General features: G+C 43.9%; 1 protein-coding gene across 2 annotated transcripts in view; it reads left to right on the top strand.

Annotated features, from left to right (window-relative positions):
* Positions 1-21,954, top strand: part of Sesn1 (sestrin 1) — an 85,386-nt gene that overhangs the window by 41,541 nt on the left and 21,891 nt on the right. Inside the window, exon 1 of one of the 2 annotated variants that reach the window (XM_021204499.1) lies at positions 21,024-21,180. The exons of the other annotated variant lie outside the window; for it this stretch is intronic. Within the exon in view, the coding sequence (XP_021060158.1) occupies positions 21,079-21,180 (102 nt within the window). The 5' untranslated portion in view covers positions 21,024-21,078. Of the gene's footprint in view, positions 1-21,023; positions 21,181-21,954 lie in introns of those variants that run through there. 2 annotated transcript variants of the gene reach the window in all.

Raw genomic sequence — 21,954 nt, forward strand, 5'->3', positions numbered from 1 at the left:
ATGTATATATGTGTCTATGTATGTCTAGGCATGTGTATGTAAACATTTCTATTTGTGTGTGCATGTGAATGTATGTGTATGTGTGTTTGTGTGCATGTGTGTTTCAATTATTTTTTAAACAACAGCAATTCAGAAGTCATAGTTTTAGAAAGCAATTACTAGCCAATTCTGACATTCGTCCTAATTTTGTATATGGTCATCCAAATCTATAAAAAAAAAAAAAACCATACTGTATGATGAAGATACCAATATTTATGCATTAACCTGCTTCCCAAGGTTTTCATCGACAGAATGAAGGGGCCAGTGCTTAGACACTCTACAAACTCCTAGTTTCACTCAGTTTCCTTAGTAAAAATTTAAGCTCTGAAATTCTGTGATATTTACATTAGATATGAACTGAATGTAGAATGTAATTGCATTGTTTAATCCAAAAGGATTTTTAACATCGTGGAGTACTTCAGAGAGTTAAGGTTCCCTTAACTGTGGCTGTGCAAAGATGTAAATTGGTAGAGATTTATAGTTTCTAGGGCCTAATAATGCTCTCTAGGCAGACCTTATTGTGTACCATAAATCTAGTTTGAAAGGCTCGGGAGGGAGGGAGGGGTAACGAGGGTTTTTTTAGAACCTGGATGGACAACATTTGAACTAAAATTTTACTTTTAAAAGAAGACAAGGTAAAGCAAGTTACATCTCTCCTAAATGAGGTGAACTGTGTTTCTGGACTTAGAGCATCGTGGGGAGAGAAAGATGGTGATTGGTGGTTGCAGCTTAGAATGTCTGAGTGGCCCCCATTGTCTTAAAGATTTCAGTGCTTGGTCACCAGGTAGTGGCACTGCTTGAAAGGATTAGAAAGTGTGGCCTTTTGTTGGAGGGAATGTGTCACTGAGTGTGGGCTTTGAGGTTTCAAATGTTCAAGCCAAGCCCAGAGTCAGTCAGTCTGTCTGTCTTTGTCTCTGTCTCTCTCTGTCTTCCCCCTCCCCCCCACAGACCCCCTGTGGATCAAGATGTAAAACTCTCAGCTCCTTTTCCAGCACCATGCTTGCCTGAACACTGCCATGCTTCCCATCATGGTGATGCTAATGGACTGAACCTCTGAAGCCAGCCCCAATTAAATGTTCCCTATATAAGAGTTGCCTTGGTCATGGTGTCTCTTCACAGCAGAAGGCCTTGGCTAAGACAGAATGTTGTCTACCCTTGTATTATATGAGGAATGCAAGTGGAGGTGCATTGTGGGAATGTTATGGCAAGGGGCCTGTGGGAGAAGGCAAAGGAGAGTAAGTTTGTTGACTCAGGTGCTGAACCAAGGCCAAAGAAAACCTCAGCCTCCACGGCTCAGCAGGGATGGGCGGTGTGCCTCTTGTCTGGATTTGCAGTTATTTCACAATAATTATCTTAAGAGCATTTTTATTAAGTTAAAGAACTGTAAGTGAACAGATGATATGACAGAAAAGCTGAGAGGAATAGCTCAACAGGGAACAGCAGCCACCGCCATGCAATTGAACAGTGGCAGTACCTCCCCAACCCCAGCCTTTCCATCGCACGAGAGGCTGCTTGTGGAGAGTCAGGGGAAAATGCATACCATCAGAGTGCTAAGAACACTTGTCACAGCCAGCAATTCTGTAGACTTTAATGCATTCACTTTTCCTTAAACCTAAGGAAACAAAAAACCAAACCCCTGCACCAAATCCTGTGGAGCCATGTGTCTGATGCTGTGCCATCTTCACCATAGACTGCAGAGAACATGGAGGCTTTTCCCTTCTCACAAAGGTTACTGTCTGAAATTAAAGCGCGTCTGTTACTTCTCCCTCTGAACAGATTTTCTCACTGGAGAATGTAAAGCCAACCTAAAGGCACAGAGAATGATTGTAACTGCATGAAGCTGCCAAACTGCAGAGCTAGTACCAAATCCTGATGCTTAGATTCTATTCTAGCAGTTTCTTCCTTATTGTTTGTATAGGTGCAGCCCCCACTTCCCCCATTCTCTTATTGCAGCCCCCATCCCCCATTCTCTTATTGCAGCCCCCATCCCCCCATTCTCTTATTGCAGCCCCCATCCCCCCATTCTCTTATTGCAGCCCCCATCCCCCCATTCTCTTATTGCAGCCCCCACTGTGGTCCTGTAGCGGAAGCACGGGTGTGTGGAGAACAAAATTCAGTTTGCATTTAAAGGAGTGCCTGCTGTGGTGCTCTGAAGTCAGGGTATTTTTTTAAATTATTTTTATTTAATTAAAATATATCATTTTCCCTCCCTCTCCTGCTATGCCCTGCCCTACTCCCTCTTAAACTTATGGCCTCTTTTTTATTTTGTACATATATGTGTACAAATATATAAATGCAACCTGCAGAGTCCTGTTAGTGTAGTTATGAGTGTGTTTCAGGGCTATTTGTTACTGGATAACCATTTAGGAATGTCATCTTTGGGAAAGATTAATCACCCCTCTTGCAGCAGTCCTTAATTGCCACAGCTCTTCATGGGGGGAGGTGCGTATGAGATGAGCCACATGCACTTTGGCATGTCAGCTGGTGCTGTCCTTGTTTATGTAGCTGTAGCATTAGGATTTTATGGGTGTGTGTCTTCCCTGTAATGTCTTGCTGCAGACTTCCTGGTCTCTGGCTCTTAGACTCTGTTTTCCTGAGTGCTCCCGAGCCTGAGGTTATGTTGTATCAGTTGGGGCTGCGCACCTCCTGGTTAGTTATCCTCTGCATTGTGACCAGTTGTTGCTTTCTGTCATGGTCTCCATCTGTTTTGATGAGGGGTGAGAGTTACACTTGCCTGTGGTATAAGGATAAGTATTTAGAAGGTGCTTAGGAATTTTACTGGTTTGGGAAAGTAGCAGTAGTATGTTCTCCGCCAAGATCCATGACCTTGAGAGTCACATATGGTTAATTAAGTTTACAGCACCAGACCCCATTTCCTTCCTGTTGAGCAGGCCTTCAGCCCAGTCAGACAGTCATTGGCTGCCATTAAGATGTAAGTGCTCTTATACCTGTAGGGATGGGTGTCTTGCCATGCAGGTCATTGTTACGGATCCTTGGCAGCACAGTTGAGGAGGGCTGCTGGTTACTTCCCTCCCTGGGCATCCTGTATATTGCCTTCTGGTGCTATGGAAACTAGTCCTCAGGAAGGAAGATTTGGGTCAGATCCAACTCTATTCCTCCAAATTCTGTGTCCAAAGTATAGAGTATCATTAGTAATAGGGACTTACCTTCAACTTGGAGGCAACTAAAGGCAACAGCAACAATCTGTACCGCCAGGGGAGTCTCTTGGGCTCCCTTCACCAACAACAGCTCAAGAGGGTTTCTCATGCCTGCAACATCTAGTTATTCCTGGTACATGAATGAACTCTTACCATAAGCACATTGAATGAATAGTGAAGGAAAAAATTCTTGTTTTTGAGGCAATTCATTTTTAAGAGTTGAACATCTTAAAATTGTATTAGTCAGGGTTCTCCAGAGTAATGGAATTTACAGTGTGTGTGTGTGTGTGTGTGTGTGTGTGTGTTGTATGTGTGTGTGTATTCAGTGTGAATACATTGTAAATGAATTGAATACACACACACACACACACACACACACACACACATACATGGAATTTATTGGAATTACTTATAGGCTGCAGTCTAGCTAATTCAACAATGGCTGGCTGGGAGTGGAAAGTCCAAGACTCTCATACTCAGTCCCAAGGCTGGGTGTCTCAGCTAATCTTCAGTATATGCCAGAATCTGAAGAAGTAGGCTCCAATGCCATTGAAGGAATGGATGTACTAGCAAGTAGGCAAAGAACAAAACCTTCATTATTCCATTCCCTTATATAGGTTCCATCAGAAGATATGGCACAGGTTAAAGGTGTGTCTTCCCACTTTTAGATCCAGATCAGAGGTATGTCGTCCTACCTCAAAGGTCTGGACCAGAAGTGGAATCACCCACTTCAACCCAAGCAGAAAATGTCTCACAGGTGTGCCTTCCATTTCTTGATTGTAGCTCATTCCAGATATAGACAGGTCGACAACCAGGAATAGCCATCATAAGCATGATGTGCATAATGGAGCCAGGCATGTGACACAAGCCTAGAAACTCAGTAGTCAAAAAGTAGAGGTATGGGATAGCCTGGGCTACACAGTGACACTCACCAAATGAGAAAAAGAGCAGAAAAAAGATAGGGATCTTGAGAGTGCGTATGAAAACCTAGGTTAAGAATGCTGTGACAGTGATCCATCATCAAGTGAATTGGCTTGCCTCTTTCTCTCCCTGGTACTGTGGAAATAAGCCAAGCTGAAGGATAACAACAGGGTGTGCAAGTCTGCAGTAGGAGGGAAACAAGTCAGTGTAGGGAAGAAACACCATGAGCAAGGCAACTCTTAGAAGACATTTAACTATAGATAATGTCTTACGTTTCAGAGGGTTAGTGCGGGTTAGTGCGGTGCATAGCGGCAGGTGGGCAAGCATAGTGCTAGAGCAGTAAATGAGAGCTTTACATCCTGGTCCTTAGACACCAGGCATGCATGCTTGCTCTCTCTCTCTCTCTCTCTCTCTCTCTCTCTCTCTCTCTCTCTCTCTCTCTCTCTCTCGTGTGTATGTTAGATATGTGTATGCATGTGGGCATGCAGGCACACTTAACTTTGTGTGCCCTTGTGAAAGTCATAGTTAGACATCAGCTATCAACTCTATTGCTGTTTAGCCTACGTTTTGAGACAGTCTCTCAACTAAGCATGAAGCTTTACAGTTTGCTAGACTGCCTGGATCCTGAGCCCTAGGGTCTTCCTGTCTCTAATGTACCATACTGGGCTTACAGACCTACACTCGCACAGGTAATGTTTACTGACCACTGATAAAATCATTATATAGTTTGTATAATCCTGTGACTCTCACTGTATTGTCATTCCCATTCTGTGAGTGCAGATATTTAAGGAAGGAGAGATTGAATTTATCCTCAGAACCTGTGTTGTTGAGTTCTGATGCTAATATTTCCTGAGCCATTCTACTCTGCTTCTGTTTCTTTATAAATGCTTAACAGTAAAGTTCATCTACATGCCATCTTAGTGCTGTATGGAAACACAGCTGAAATATCAGAGGCAATATTAATAAATGCTTATTCTTAATTTATTATAAATTATTATTTTTCTCATGTAGATGGAAACCTGACAGTATGAAGGCGCCAAAATACTAAGTCTGTCAAATAGTGAGTTACTTGACTTTAGCAGATTATCACTCTGTGTTCTCAGGACCACCTTGGGAAGTCCACCACCTCAGTTTTACAAAGAAAAGACATCCAAGGCACAATGAGGTAAAATCATGCCCTAAGGTTGGAGCCCAGATGTCACCTAAAGTTCTGATACCCTCTGCCTCATTTTGCTGCTGTAAGCTCTGGAGACAACAGTATAAGGATAGCATGACACAAACAGCTAGATTTACTTGCAAATGAGTGGGCACAGTGAAAATAACCTTACTTTATTATAAGCGTCTCTGTCAAAGCTGCCTTGAGCAATGTCACCTTTGTGTTAAAGTGCTGTGCGCCCCTGACCTCCATCCCGCAGAAGTGGGGCAAAGACGACACTTACACCAAGGCAGGTTTTGAGCAGCTTCCACAGCTTCCCACTGCAGCTTTCTTTATTCTCTCTATAGCTCACCCCAGCTCTCTACAGCAGTTCAGCTTCTTTTCCTCTCTGCTTCTCAGCTTCTCCTCAGCTTCTCCTCTTTATTCTGGGATCGCCCAATTTATCCCCTTCTACCCTCTGCACTCATCTCTCATCACTCATCATCCAATCAGCATTCAGCACGCTCTGTACACGAGCCATGCACGCAGACAGGGTGGGTGTTGATAGGCCAGTGACTCAATATCATGCTGTATGACGCTACATGTCAGGCGGGCAGCGTGTAATCACTCAGGTGCACATAATCAGGTTTTTGGTAATCAAGCAGGGAATCACGGGGCTTGGCAGTGAACCTGGGTACTGTCTTGGCTCACAAGGCCGCAGCCACACCCACTTCCCACATCTCCCCCTTTTTGTTTAATTAAAATGTTGGGGGGTGGCTGTGAAAAGAGGGTTGGTGAAAGCACCTGTTTTAGACTATAAGGCTTGCATCCACGTCCAGCACCCAGTAACTAGGCCCATTTTAGGTCCTAGGTGGGCAAGGGTCTTAGGCTAATGCAGGGGTGCGTCCCGCAATAATCCCGTCATTGAATCACCTTGCAGCCAAAAAAGGGGTGTGCATCTGGCTCATGGCACCTCAATATTCCCGTCATTGGTGACTTCACAGCTTATGGCCCTCAGCCACTATTTGGAGCCAAACATGGGGTGAATTACCTGACTCTATAGCCGCCACAGCTTGAATCGGCCTACACCTGTCTGCGCATGCGTATCATCCACCACAGCATACCAACACATACAGCACACAGCAAAATTCCCCAGAAGGCCATCTCTCCCCAATCCTTGAAAAAGCTGAAGGTCCTCTGGATCATTTTCAACCACTGCTGAGCGGCGGCAATCTTCACACAGGTGTTATTCACTGCAACAATGGATGACCGTAATTTTTTCATCCTGTTTCATGGGACAAATTAGCTGCATGAGAAAAATTCTGAAACTGCACAGAGGTTACACAAATTCCTGACATATGGGTTACACATGACACAAAGACTAATTGCTCCAGAATATCTATCTGTCCTTGGAGCAAATCCACTCTCTGATTTACTAATAAGATTCCAGTTTTTAGCTGAGAGTAAATCTGGGATAAACGCTAGCATCTACTGACTGTAATTCCACAGCTTGTGCAGATTGGGAAGGGAACAGGTAGATATCGCTGCCCTTGCTGATCTTGAAACACTGGGAAGGCACCAACTTCGCAAGGCAGATTTCACCATGCTGAAGCTTGGTGACTGCCCTTTCCTTCACTTCCTCTTTCCCCATTATAGGGAGGAGGTGAGGGCAAGGGAAGTGCTGAGGGTTCAGGCGGCCTTCCTTGCCCGAAACTCAACATAGATATCATGCTAGTCACTTCATCTCCACTGTCAGATGATTCATCTGAACTTCCCTCCTCACTCTCTTGTTCTTTAGCCTCTTTTCTTTTTTGCTGTCTTCTCGTTTGCCTTTTTCTGCTTCTGCTGCATGAGCCTTTACAACACCGTGGACATAATTTTGGACATCTCACGGGAGCTGCAGTAGTTGGCCATGGGCGATTGGGACAATCTCTTAAAATTCCCAGCCTGGCCACAGGAAAACTTTTCTAACTCTGCAGCATACTTTCCACTTTTGACCACCAGGCAAAATTTAACTAAAATCCAAATTGCTAGCAGCTGCACCAACATCTCTCTTATTTTCATTTTTAAAGCAATCTCCTCCTGCTCTCTTCACTTTTAACTTCGTCCCTGTGCCAGGAGCTTAACTTGTCCCTAAACCAGGAGCTTAACTTGTCCCTAATCCAGGAACTTTATTAATTTGTCCCTGCTCCAGGATCCTTCAAAATTTGTCCCTGCTCCGGGATCCTTTTAACTTCGTCCCTACCTTGGGATCCTTAAAAGCATTACCTTATACTTACGAGCTCATTTCTGAATTTCAAGAGTTTTCCCCGTACGGGCCACCAGATGCCGCATGCATCCGACCTCTGTCCTGCAGAAGTGGGGCAAAGATGACACTTACGCCAAGGCAGGGTTTGAGCAGCTTCCACAGCTTCCCACTGCAGCTTCCTTTATTCTCTCTACAGCTCACCCCAGCTCTCTACAGCAGTTCAGCTTCTTTTCCTCTCTGCTTCTCAGCTTCTCCTCAGCTTCTCCTCTTTATTCTGGGATCGCCCAATTTATCCCCTTCTACCCTCTGCACTCATCTCTCATCACTCATCATCCAATCAGCATTCAGCACGCTCTGTACACGAGCCATGCACGCAGACAGGGTGGGTGTTGATAGGCCAGTGACTCAATATCATGCTGTATGACTCTACATGTCAGGCGGGCAGCGTGTAATCACTCAGGTGCACATAATCAGGTTTTTGGTAATCAAGCAGGGAATCATGGGGCTTGGCAGTGAACCAGGGTGCTGTCTTGGCTCATAAGTCTGCAGCCACAGACACACCCGCTTCCCACATTAAAGTAGAAAGAAACAAAACGTTTTAGAAAATAAATTTTCATCTGATTGGTAATCAATTGATAAAGGTTTGTTTGTTTGTTTGTTTATGAGGAGGAGGAGGAGGAGGAGGAGGAAGAAGAGGAGGGTCAGGGTCTGCAAGACACTCAGCAGTGACCAGGATCTGAGGGAGAAGACTGGCAGTCATGAGGGAAGAGCCTATATACAAGACTAGGAAGGGAAAGACAGATAACATATACAAGCAAGTTTGATGATATAGAGATGAAGCTGAAGGGAGGGAACAGTTGGTATCACTGCTAGTCGGTAGATATGTGCAAATGTCCCTGCTGTGAGCTCACCTTGGGCAGTCTCTGCTTCCTCATTGCCACCTGCTATGGCTGATCTCTTTGGCCAGTTTTCTAAGTTCCCTACTGGTGACCTTGGTTTGCAGCAAACCCATATGAGCCAAGCAATGTCCTTCCTACCTCTCAAGGTCACCTGGCATCCCCTCCTCTGTGCTTCCCCTCTGCACTCTGCCCTTCAGCCCTTCATTACGCACTGCCCAGTGTTTCCCTGTAGTTACTTCTGCGCTCATGGAGATCTCCTGGTCTACACTCCTTAGGAACAGGCCCTGTAGCTCCGTTTTAAACTTGGAAAGGTAAAACACTGGTTCCAAAATCAGAACAAAGCTGCATTTGACTTGTACCTCTGCCATGATCTGTTGTACGACATGATTCTTCAAGGGTAATATGAGAATAGTGAGCTCTGTCTCACAAAGCTGTTGTGAGAAATTGTACAGAGCACCCTATGAAATTAATCTGTGGATCATAAAACTCTATGCATCTGCTTTTTGTTCCATAGTTCCTAGAACTGTGATCACTACTGTGAGTTGTTATGGTTCCTCCAAGGACTTAGCATCTAGAGAGTCACTGTTTCCTTTGTGACACACTTGTCATACAGCCAGGCCTTGCGTAGATTTAGTCTTCTTCTGTCTCATGTAGTCCCAGTTCTCAGGGGAGAGCCTCTTGAAATGTGAAAGGGTTCAGAGGCTTTGACTGCTGGTGGACTGACCGTCTCACCCCTCAGGGTGTCCCACATGCATAGAGAGCAGAGGACGGCTACAGATGTGCTTCCTGATTAAGTGCTCTGGGCATGAAGCATTGTTCTTGGCTTCGTGGGCATTGATAACCCTACAGAATTTGTCTATTTCCCTAGAATCTGTTCTTCTTACTCTTGTCATATCTTTCCTCATGCCAGATCCTTGGGAGATAAGACCTTAGCAAGGGCTTTCTTGTCAGTCCCTGAGGGCTTTAGTGCTGGGCTCTCATGCTACTGCAGGGCTGGAGACTAGAAAATTACAGGTAATGAGAGACTTGAGTATTAGGAAAGGGTGTGGCCCTGTTAAAGCCTGTTGTGTTTTTACCTAAGTGCTTAACATTTTGAGGGTTGGTCACCTTAGACAAACTTTGTACCAATAAGCTGCATCTCCAGCCCTTTATTACCCTAATAGTAGTAAGAATACACATTCTCTCCCAGACTAACTACCTCTAAGAACTCACTATAGGCGTAAGGCAGCTCAGCAAAGCACAGGTTAGTTGGACGTTGTGCTGATCCATTTGTCAACTTGACACAAACTCAGGTTATTTTTTGAGGGAATCTCAGTTGGCCTGTAGGCAAGTCTGTGAAGCATTTCCTTGATTGATGACTGATGTGGGAGGGCCCAGCCCACAGGGGGTGGTGCCCTCTTGGGCAGGGGGTATGGCAAGCAAAGGAGTATCAGTATGTTGTGGAGAGCTAGCCAGTGAGCCTTGCTCCTCTGTGGTGTCTACGTCAAGATGATGGATGGATCATGGCATGGAAATGTAAGCTGAGTAAACTCCTCCACAGGTTGCTTATGTCATGATGTTTATCGCAACAATGGAAAGCAAACCAGGACTATACAAATTTATATGGCAAATAACTTGTATATTCTCCTTGCTCAATAAGGAAAACAATAGGAAATCCCTATTTCGGGGGAGGAAATATGGGGTAAAGTTGAAAATTAACAGCGTCTTAAGTAATAATTAACACACTCAAGAAACAGATTTACTGCAGCAAAGCCACTCCTCCTTGCAAGGATTAGGGTAGCATAGTTGGCTTGAGTCAAGGGTTTTAAATCTGGAGACTAATTGCTGGATTAAACTGTGGTTCCTCTGTTGTCACCTGTGTCCCCTGCTCTTCAGTGGCTTCGAGAAGTCTTTCTAAGGTATGGCATAATGTGTGGATGTTATAGGTCTTTGAAGCGCTCACTAACAGTAAGAAGGTTCCTCTCCCACAAGCCCCACATTCAGTGCCTCCACTGTTGCAGACCTGACATAATAAAGCATCCTCATGTGTTAGAGCTGTTTCACAGTGGGCCTGTAGTGACTAAGAAGTTTAGACTATTATCAAGTGAATGATTTAGACACTAATGTTTAGAGTTCATTTTGTTTCTTAAAGCAGAGTCCTAATGTACACTTTTTGTTTTGTTCTGTTCTGTTTTTGAGACAGGGTCTCAGTTTGTAGCTATGGCTGGTCTAGAATTCACTATGTAAGTCAACTTGGTCTCATGCTCACTGAGATGTGCCTGCTACTGCCTTCTGAGTGCTAGGATCAAAGATATGCCCCACCACACCAGGCCAAACATACACTTTTAAAGGGAATGTTTAAACTCAGTTAAAGGTGTTTCGTCTCAAGTCGTGTGTGCGTGTGTGGGGGGGGGGGGATATACTCTCTAAGCCAAGAATAAAGGCTTTCTAGAATCATTAAGGAATATACAACTCCTAGATAGGTAAGACATATCCATGGAATGGAAGTCTTGGGTATAAAGAATCTTTTCTCTCTTATTGTGCCTTCGAATTTTCACATTTTTCTTCTGGGATCAATTTGCTTCTCCTTGAATTGAAACTTGAGGATTTGCTGGTGGTAGACTTTTTAATCCCATAAAATGTGTCTTTTCTCTTTTAGTTTCTTAAAAGCTAGTCTCTTATTCTCCAACTCAGAAGATGTTCATTATCTTTCCAGGCTTTGAATATGCAGTGCATTACTTTCTGGCTTTGGTTTTTCCTTTGTAGGTGGAATGCCTTTTTCTCTTGTGAACTTTAAGATCTTCCTTTCTTTCTGGGTACTTTTAATCCCATCACTCAGGCCTGGTCTACATAGTGAGTTCAAGGCCAACCAGGATTACATAGTGAGACCCTATCTTAAGAAAATAAAGCCAGGGGGCTGGAAAGATCACTCAAATATTAAGAGCACTGGCTGTTCTTCCAGAGGTCCTGAGTTCAATTCCCAGCAACCATATGGTGGCTCACAACCATCTATAATGAGTTCTGGTGCCCTCTTCTGGCCTTCGGGCATGCATGCAGGCAGAACAATGTATACAGAATAAATAAATAGATCTTTAACAAAACAAACAAACAAAAAAGAAAACAAAACCAGAAAGATTCTTTATTCATTTCTGACTAGTGTGAAGGCTAGAGCCAGATCACACAAAACCAAATCATTGCTTTGATTTTTGTTATGTTTTGTGTTTTAATTTTTATGTGCACATACATACAAAAGAGGCAATAAAATGTAATTAAACAACAAGGCATCGTCTGTCAGACAGAGATTGCAGGGAAGGTCCCACTTCAAGAATAGCAAAAGGTACGCCGGGCGGGGTGGCGCACGCCTTTAATCCCAGCACTCGGGAGGCAGAGGCAGGCGGATTTCTCAGTTCGAGGCCAGCCTGGCCTACAGAGTGAGTTCCAGGACAGCCAGGGCTACACAGAGAAACCCTGTCTCGAAAAACAAAAACAAAAACAAAAACAAAAAAAAACAAAAAAAAAAACAGAATAGGAAAAGGTGCTCCTCATCTCTCCTGAAGGACACACTCACTGGACCGGGGACAGAAGCAACAGAACAGAGTAGTACAGGCAGGCCTCACGACTCAGCTGTTCTTCCCTTCAGTCAGGCCTCACACTGGCTCTGTGGATTTGGCCAAAGTACTTTTATTAATCTTGCCACTTCTGGTTCTCTGTTTAGAAATGAAGACAGCTTCTGTAGAAGTATTCCTGTCGGCATTAACTGAGTTAAAACAGATGTAAGATGCCAAACAGTGCCTGGCACATATTTTAGTTGTTTTCTTAACATTTTCAAATCTGAAATCATGAAGTCCAGTTTCTGTTTACTTCTGAAGTCAAATGTTAGAATGCATTTGAGTTGTGGTCGAGTGTAAGCTGGTACTTACTAATGTGAGCACTACAGTAGCAGTGTCAGCACACATGAGCACTACAGTAGCAGTCAGTGTGTCAGCACCACACGAGCACTACAGTAGCAGTGTGTCAGCACACATGAGCACTACAGTAGCAGTCAGTGTGTCAGCACACATGAGCACTACAGTAGCAGTCAGTGTGTCAGCACACATGAGCACTACAGTAGCAGTCAGTGTGTCAGCACCACATGAGCACTACAGTAGCAGTCAGTGTGTCAGCACCACACATGAGCATTACAGTAGCAGTCAGTGTGTCAGCACCACACGAGCACTACAGTAACAGTCAGTGTGTCAGCACACATGAGCACTACAGTAGCAGTCAGTGTGTCAGCACAACATGAAATTGTGCTCCTTCCACCTCTTTGCCTTTGTTACTTAGAGCAGTCTTCAGCCCAGGCAGGCCTGTAAGGAACAAGGCTATTTCCCGTGGGCACATCACTGTAGGAATTAAAAGAGGAGAGCCTGATGGCAGGTCTGGTGGCTCAACATCTGTAATCCTGATTGATACCTAAGAAACCGAGGCTAAGGCAAGGGGGACACAAGTTTGAGGCCTGCTGGATGGCCCAATGAGATCCTTTCCGAAGAGACCAAAGGCTGGGAACATGGCTCACTGGACGAGCACTTGCCTGACATCTCCAAAGCCATGGAGTTCCAGCCCCAAACCACTGAAAATAAAGGACAAAAGAAAGAGAAGAAAGGAAAAGCTGTTTACCTTATTCTCAAAAGCTATCAACTGGAAGAAAAGACCTATCCTGGAATGGCTACTTCCTAACAGGGTTGCATGTGTTACAGACTGGAGCAGCATCGCTGAGACTGCTAGTGACAGTTAAATGAGGTAAATTAGTAAGGGTAATAGCCAAAGGAAACTTGAGTCTCACATACAGCATCTCTTTTCCAAATGATATGGAAAAGCTACCTTTTTTTATTAATTTAACATGTCCTGGTTTTCTGTGACAACTGAGGAGAACAGGATGACATACAGATATGTCAGCTTGTAAATAAAAGCTAAAGCTGGTGTTACGCTTTCCCCATCCTTTGATACAGTATCAAAGAAAAATAACACATGCATTCTTTTTGTTTTGTTTTGTTTTACTGCAGTCTGCACTTTTACTAGCAAACCTGTGCTTTAACATGTCTGACAAATTTAGAAGATAATGGGTGATCACAGTAAGTCAGGCCAGCCTACTTACAATATTACAACATTGTCATCTAGGGAACCAAAACCAGCAATTGTCAGGGTGGGCGTTGGGGTAGGAAGGGGCTTAGGGTTTCAGACATGCCAGGCACGTGCTCTCCAACCAGCCATGGCTCAGCAAAGGATTCACAGTGAGTGCCAAAAGGGACTCAGGCCAGTGAATGGCTCAGCCTAGTTTGACTCCATCATAATCACCACCCCTCCACCTCCCTATCCCTTTCACCTCCCCACCCCCCCACCTCCCCTCCACCTCCCCCACCCACATTGCACTACCATCCATCTCCCAGGGACAGGTAGCAGGCAGAGAACAAAATTAGCCTCTGATCTTCACACCCACACCAAGGCACATGTGCCCACAACAGACATCATGCACATGCATGTGCATACATGTATACAAAATAAATTAAAGAGAAAATTAAACGTAGCCCTTGGAAATGTTCACAGGAAATACTGGAAATTGCTTTAGAGTGCTTTCTAAATTCAGCAAGACAAAGCAAAGTGAAAGGAACTTAACCTTTGTTTCTGCCTGTATTGTAAGTGAGCCTTCAGAGTAAGGGAGTGCTGAGGTCTGAGAAGACTGTACATGACAGTGACAGCAGCCAGCAACACTCTGGAAACCTCTCCAGAATCCTCAGGCCAAGGCGGTGGCATGCTGAGGAGGAATGACCGACCCGGGCTGCCTTCAGTTTGAAGGCCGGCCGTGTTTGCATCTGGCTGATCTACCCATGGTTATACTCTTGGAGATGCACTGCTGCCTTTCCCTATTCAATTTCCCACGAATGTTGGAAATTGTTAGGGAATTTAAAAAGAAAGAATCTTTTCTTATAAAGATTCCAATTCTTATTTCCAACCTATACAAAGAAAGAAAGTTTTCCACAAATTCTTTATTTTTATTTAAATGCATTAATGGCAATTTTAGTGTATATCCTATTTAATGTATATTCTGTGTGTCATATAAAGATGAAAGAAATAAATGATTGGTATGATATTCATATATTTTGTCAAGAGTTGACGAAGAGATTTTTATCAGTTACTTTTAACCTGGGACAGTGTATCCTGTTTTATAAGTTGTTGTGTTCTGCTCTGACATCTGACACTATATAATTTAAAAGAAAAAAATTGAAGGTTGCACCCCATTGGTATCTGGAGCAGTTGAAGTCTTCATGTTTGTCTGCTTTGTGATTGGCTGATGTGTTGCTAGGCTTGTGTTTTGTTCTTAGAGAAAGTTAAAAAGTTGAGGGTGACCCATTTGAAGTTCACCCTGTGGCTTTGCCTGTCCTGCTCTCTCCCCTCCCCTCCCTTCCTCTCCCCTCCCCCATCTGCTGAAGTTTAGAATTGTTTTTTAACCCATCATTTTGTAAAGTTAGCATACAGTATCTTAACATTTTTAAGTTCTAATTGTGTCTGGTGCACAGACTAAAATACAGATTTCATTTTTAATTTCTTTTGGAGTGAGTTTTTAAATGAAAACTATAAAGGTATAAATGAAATAATAGCTCCAAAAGCTATTTTTTAAGTTACACAATCTCTATATATTCATAGTCTAAGACATCTTTTCTACTTGCTTATGTCATGTATTTAGTGTCTTGAGCTGCCTTTGACTTGTATCAGCATGTCCCCTCCAAACCTTTGGTAACTTATTGAGTTGTAAAAGCCCAACTGTCAGTCCCTATACTCACCTCTCCTGGACCCCCTAATAGTTCCAGTCTGATCTGTCCCCTTTTAACTTGATGATGCTGAGAAGTGACTGTCTGCTGACGGAATGATGCTATTTAACTTCAACTCAACAGAACCACCTCCCTATCACTTCACCCTAACTGGCCCTGTGGATAGTTAAAGCCAAGCTGGGTTACACAATGTTCCACGCATCTTGTCAGACAATTGTCTGTGCACAGGCAGTGTCTGACTGGCATGTGCCGGCCTGACTTAACAAGTGAGTTATACATGCTGCTCGGGACCTTGTCTTGCCAGTGCAAGAAAGAAATCAGAGCGGCCTGGGAGTATCTGTAGCTTCCCAAGGAGGAGGGAGAGGCTAAAAACAGCTAAACCTGGAACAAGCTAAGCTGCCCTGCCTCTGAGGACATACAGCAACCCCCAAGTCTCCAAATCTTTAACAAAACAATATTGAACTGGTTGTCAAGCCCATACTGAGCCAATACTTTAATTGACACACCGCTTTAGAGCCTACATGCTTTGTGGGTGCCACAAAGGCACCTGAGAGGCAGCAGCTCAAGCCCCCAGAGCTTAATGATGTGCATCTCTAAGAGACAAATTAGATAATGCACTGTCATCACAGTGATTACTGTGAGTTAGCTTAGGCCCTAAGACCTTTCTCTTACCAGAGAGGAATGCAGGTACTGTGAGGAGCAGTTAGTTGGTCTGGTGGGCAAAGTAAGATAGTCCTGATGATCTGGAGAGCATGAGGTCACAGAAGAAAAACCAGGAGTAACAGGGAGAGAGAGGCTCTGAGACAAAGACTCCACACCCACACCCTCCCTCCCCTTCTGAGCCCCACCTGAGTCAAATCAAGGCAGTAAGTTTTCTTTCTATCTGATTTCTCTCCTTGCCCTCGAATCAAAAGCTTAAACGGCTGCAGCAGCGAAATATTAACTTTACACTCATGAGGAGAAACAGCCTTATAGAATGACTGCTGTTTTGCAATGTTTGTTTGTAAATCAGAAAGACATGGGTTCTAATTCCATATTGCATTTTACTTTTATGACCTGGAACAAATCAGCCATGGTTCACTGAGTCTCTGGTTCACAAATGTGAACAAAGGGGTAATGGAAGCTGCTTTATGCACACACATGCTTACTGTCTGACACAGAGAACTTGATGAGTTACTGCTCTCTTTGTTTATCATCAGCCTGGGAAACCCGAACATATATTGTAACACACTGAATTTTTAAGGATGAAAATGACTTTTTAATTTAAAACCATTAAGGCTTTTTAGAATACTATTTATTTACAAGTATGGGTAATAACCCATATTTTTAAACTCCTTTGTGCAGGGATTTGAAACATTTGACATTTGTAAAAGAAAAAACCTTAAATAACAGAGAAAAACAAAGACTAGTCCTCAGTCTTGCCACTCTAAGGTAATATAATTATGGAGATTCCGCTTGAACCGAGCAAGTAAGGATGATTAAAACGGAGTTCACGGTGAAAGGGTGACACTGTACCCAAAGCCAGAGGAAGAAAAGAAAACAGTGCTTCGTTAGCAGGGCAGCTCTATATTTAAAAACAGGAAGACACAAGTTGGAGGAGAATATTTTTTGACAAAATTAGTAAGCAGAAGTAACCTTATAAACCAGCTTATTCTACATGAAATATTTTAATTGACAACTGGGAATTTTTGAACTACATAAATCTGACAGATCCCACTCCCACTCTTCGTTTAAAGGCTGAACACACTGCTATGTTCTTAACCAACTATTGAACACAAGTCTGATACTAGTGAATGTGCCGCAGATCTGTCCTGTGACTCTGGTTAGCAACTTGAGAAAGCGAGGCCACTGTCGGTCATTTATTGAATTCGATTAATAACTGTTCTTTCTACTAGACTGTGCCTGTTCCATCATATGAATTGATTATAAATTTTAAAGACCTAATGAGTTCAGTAGAGACCCTTGAGAACTATCTTCTAGATGTCAAGACCCAGAGCCCAGTGCTTCCTTCCGGGGACACGTACTGCCTCCCTGGTCAGAAACCCGTCATGGACAGAGGAAGGCTCTGGCACTGCTCTTCCTTCACCTTGCTCTCCACACCACCCTCTGACTGTGCCAGGGTTGCCCTAGCCACCTCCCTGACATCTCTCTGCTCCCCATTTTGCCTCATTCAGTATATTTTTCTAAACCCCAGCTAAGTGCAGATAGAATGTTACTCTTTTGTTTAAACCTTTCAATAACTCCACAGTAGCCTTAAGAATGAAACTCATATTCCCTAATGAAAGTTGGATGCAGTACCTAACCCTTAGTCCCTTTGCCTCCCAGTCCTCTCCTCCCTCCCCACCCCCTCCAGACCCAGACATCTCCTTCATCTGACTTCCCTTAAAAGACTGCTGTGCCCAGCCCTCTGCCAAGGGCTGCCTCCCTGCTCCCAAAATCGCCCCTGACTTTTTTTTCACCAACAGTCTCTGCTGATCCTCCCAGCTCCATCTAAGGTGCTCTTCCTCCAGAAAGCTTATTTCCATGCCTGGACTCTGAATATTCCCAGTTCAGAGCCAGTGTCAGGTCATTCGCTGTTGCTCTACTTTGCATACGTATCAGCTCTTTTTGAAGAGATAAAGGTTGTAGGCACTCTGCTAAGGACATATACAGAGAAAATGAATCTCACTTTGACACAACTTGTGATTTGGCCAAAACATTTTTAGAGGAAAAGAAAATTCCATTACCTCTTTGATCAGGTGCCAGATTCTTCCTAAAAGGAACAAAATGTTGAAATGAAACGTTCAAATAGCAGACTTTATAAAATAGCTCCTGGCCTGCACTGATAACTCTCAGTAAATATGGAAATTACAGCCCTTTCCAGGCCTGCCCCTGCTCAGGATGCGCGTCCTTTCCTCTGGTGTTTATGGCCTGCTCAGGGTGCCCAACAGGAGATCCTTCCTGCCCTTCTCAAGAAGAACATCTCTTAGGGAAACACAAACTTTCTATTATATGATTTGGAGGAGAAACGACCCCAGAAGTGACAGCCACATGGGATTTCCAGGACAATTAGTACATTTATTTGTTGGGATTCATGGTCACTGGAGATTCATGTGGGGCAGTGCTTCTTAATGTTTTTTAATGGACAGTAAAGTGACTAATTCATAGTACTGTCTATACAAGAGAGCAGAAGTTAGTACTCTGGAAGTATTTAGGTCAGTCTTTATAGAGACCATAAAGGAATCTTGGATATTTAATAGCTTGAAGGTTCTCAGTAAACTATTGAATTAGAGTATAAGTTAAATTATTTTTCATTTCATGCAAGACAGCATTAAATAATTGAAACTATCCAAAAAAAAATTGTTTTGTTGTTCCTAATTTTGTTTGGTATATCTGAACTGTTATTTATTTATTTATTTATTTATTTATTTATTTATTCTCCATCCCAATTGCAGACTTCCCTCCCTCCTCCAAGTCCTTCCCTTTCACCACCCCCCATCCACCCTTCTTCCCTTTCTCCTCAGAAAAGGGGAGGCCTTCTGTGGAGACCAGCCAGCCTTGGCATATCAAATTGCACTAAGACTAGGTACATCTTCTTCTATTGAGTCTAGACAAGGCAGCCCAGTTAGGGGAAAGGGATCCAAAGGCAGGCAACAGAGTCAGAGACAGCCCCGGCTCCTGCTTGAGGAGTTCCACATGAAGACTAAGGTGCACAACGTTTACATACGTGCAGAGGGCCTAGGTCATGTTCCGTGGTTGGTGGTTTAGTCTCTGTGAGCCCCTGTGGGCCCAGGCTAGTTGATTCTGTAGGTTTTCTTGTGGTATCCTTGACCCCTCTTGTTCCTTCAGTCCTTCCTCCACCTCATGATTGTGTGTAGGTCTCTGTTTCCCTCAGTTACTGGATAAAGCCTCTCAGATGGCAACTAGACTAGCTCCTTTCTGCAAATATGACATATTTGTGTGTGTGTGTGTGTGTGTGTGTGTGTGTATACACACACACACACACACACACTTGTATTATAATAGTGCCAGGGGGTAGCTCTCTCTCATGGCGCAGGTCTCAAGCTATGGGTCAGTCATTGGTTGGCCATTCCCTCAATTTCTACTCTGTCTTTGCCCTTGCATTATCTTATAGGCAGGACAAATGAAAGTTTTGTGGCTGGGTTGGTGTCCAAGTCCCAGACTGGAAGTCTTGCCTGGTTACAGGAGATGGCTGTTTTCAGCTGAACTGGTTTTTTTTTTTCAATAAATACTTATCAAGCTCTAAATATTAGACACTATACATGCAGTATACAACTTTAATGTGACACTTTATTATTTAAACCATCTTGGAATTAGCTGAATTAATGTTTTTTCCTTTGTGTCTTATAAATAGAAAGGTAAGCACTATTTTTGCAACGGAGAACAATTTTAATAATTTTATAAACATGGCATACCCTGCTAGATAAACTAAAACTATAACTTCAGAAAATAAAACTATTGCTCAACAATTCCAGAGTCATCAATTTTCATCGCTTTACTCATTTTAAAACTAGCTTTTATAAATTTCAACCCCACATGTCAATTAAATTCATTTCTCTAAGTTACTTATTTACTGCCAGTTCATTCAAGAGCGGTAGCTTAATGGATTTGTATTGTTTGTTTATGGCTAAGTAGAGATTTGATTGTACCATTTATTTTTTTGGCTTATCAGCAAAAGAGAGCTTAGGCCTGGCCTCCTCTTTTATTAACTAAGCATCTTGCTTTTCTTACTTAAAAAAGAAAGAAAAGATTTTGGGGGGAGGGCTATAAGAAGTTGCAACAATTGATCTTACCTGCAGGAGAAAAAGAAAGAGTAACGACTTTTAACCTGTGACTTTCAAAATATGAAGATCCAAGAGCTGCAAGTGTAACGGCCCCTTCGACACACTGTAACCTCACCTCCCGAGACTGGGACTTCTTTCCTCTTGAAGCCCTAGTTGTATTTGTCAGTGTTTAGTCATTTAAGCTCCATTTATTTCCTTCTTTGACTGTGTTCCAACTTTTTCCTTTTCTTAACCTGAACATGTAAGCTTTTGAAAACACAAGCATAGAAAAAAAGAGATCTAATTTAACAAGGTTTTTTCCTTCTCTTAAGAAATCAATAAAGCTACCAAAGGAAGGAAATAGTATTGGCACAAGATTTAAATTCTAGATCTAAAAATGTCAATGATTTATGTCTTAAACCCATTTTTTTCCAAGTTCCTTGTTCGATTTCACAGAGGGTTTTATTTGTAACACAGGTATCTGTGAGGGAATATTAGATGTTGTAATGCCATTGAATATAGTTGTTGAGGAAAGACAATTGGGAGTCCTGCTGCCAAGAAAAATATTTATAGTTTCTACATCGCTTGCCAAGAATACATTTTACATTGCATATAGGCCATAGTCTCCTGCTTCTGCAGCCCACTCTGCCTCCTTTGGGCATCAAAAAGAAAAAAGGTTCGGTAGTTTGTACAGTGTAAGGATTTCCCGTGGTATTGCCAGGGCCCGGCTAGGTGACATTGCTGACTGCCTATGGGTAAATGCCCGGCCCTAGCCCAGGAGAAGGGAAACTAGGTTGCCTTTCCCTGAGTCCTGGGATGCACATTGCATCTTCCAGCCAGGGTTCCACCCAGCGAGCCTGTTCCCAAACTGAGTGTCAGCTTCACGCTGGGCGCTTGGCCTTCGAGCTTGTTTTCGCCGGCCTGGTCCGCACGCTCCCCAACCCCAGCGCCAAGGGGTGGGGCTACGAGTCTCCGCGGGCCGGCATTGGCGGGCGCGCCCGCCCGGCAGTGGAGTGACGGGCGCGGGGCGGGGCCTCGCGTCTTGTTTGTCGGAGTCGCCGGCCCCGCCCCCGCCGGGTGCTGACTGAAGCGCTGCAGCGACGGACCGCGGCCGCAGCCGTGCCCCCGACATGCGCCTGGCCGCCGCGGCGAACGAGGCGTACGCAGCCTCGCTGGCTGTCTCCGAGCTGCTGAGCTGCCACCAATGCGGCGGGGGCCGCGGCCAGGACGAGGTACTGGGCAGGCGAGGGCTGAGGGCGGTGGGGCTGAGCACCGCCGACACTAGCTCGCACCGGTAGCTTCGCAAACGCCCCCGAGGGCTGCGGGGCCTGGGCGAAGGAAGGGACTGCAGCACAAAATCACCTCAGGGGAGGCTGATGTGCCGTGCCGGTGCGCACGAGGCAGAGCAGCAGAGCTCTAGTCTCGGCAAACAGCCTGTGGATTTTCCCCGCTGGCGTTCGATCATAACTGATTGTTCAGTCACCCTTCCCTCGCCGAAGTGCATTTAGAACCAGACACATTTGAGTCGGTTTGATGGAATTAAAAACAAACAAACAAACAAACAAACGCCGCCAAGACCTGTGCTGCTTGTCGCAGCTCTTGCCCTTGTTTATTAAGCCATCCCTGCCGTGCCTGAATCAGCCTGCAGAACTATTTGAGATGGTGTGTGTGTGTGTGTGTGTGTGTGTGTGTGTGTGTGTTTTAAGTGGTGCAAATAGGATGATGTTTTAAAATTGCTAAAAATTGAACATTCAAAGACTTTGAATCTAAAGGGATGAGAGTCAATACTGAAATTGGAATTGAAATCATAATGTTGAGCTGTCTTAGTTCAAGAAGTCTAAATGTGAATAATTTTCTTGTTGCTTTGCCCATTGAAATGACACAGGTCAGTTTTTTTTTTTTAATTTATTTATTTATTATATGTAAGCACGCTGTAGCTGTCCTCAGACACCCCAGAAGAGGGAGTCAGATCTCCTTAAGGATGGTTGTGAGCCACCATGTGGTTG

The sequence above is a fragment of the Mus pahari genome, chromosome 9 (genome assembly GCF_900095145.1).
Source record: "Mus pahari chromosome 9, PAHARI_EIJ_v1.1, whole genome shotgun sequence".
Classification (NCBI taxonomy): Eukaryota; Metazoa; Chordata; class Mammalia; order Rodentia; family Muridae; genus Mus; species Mus pahari.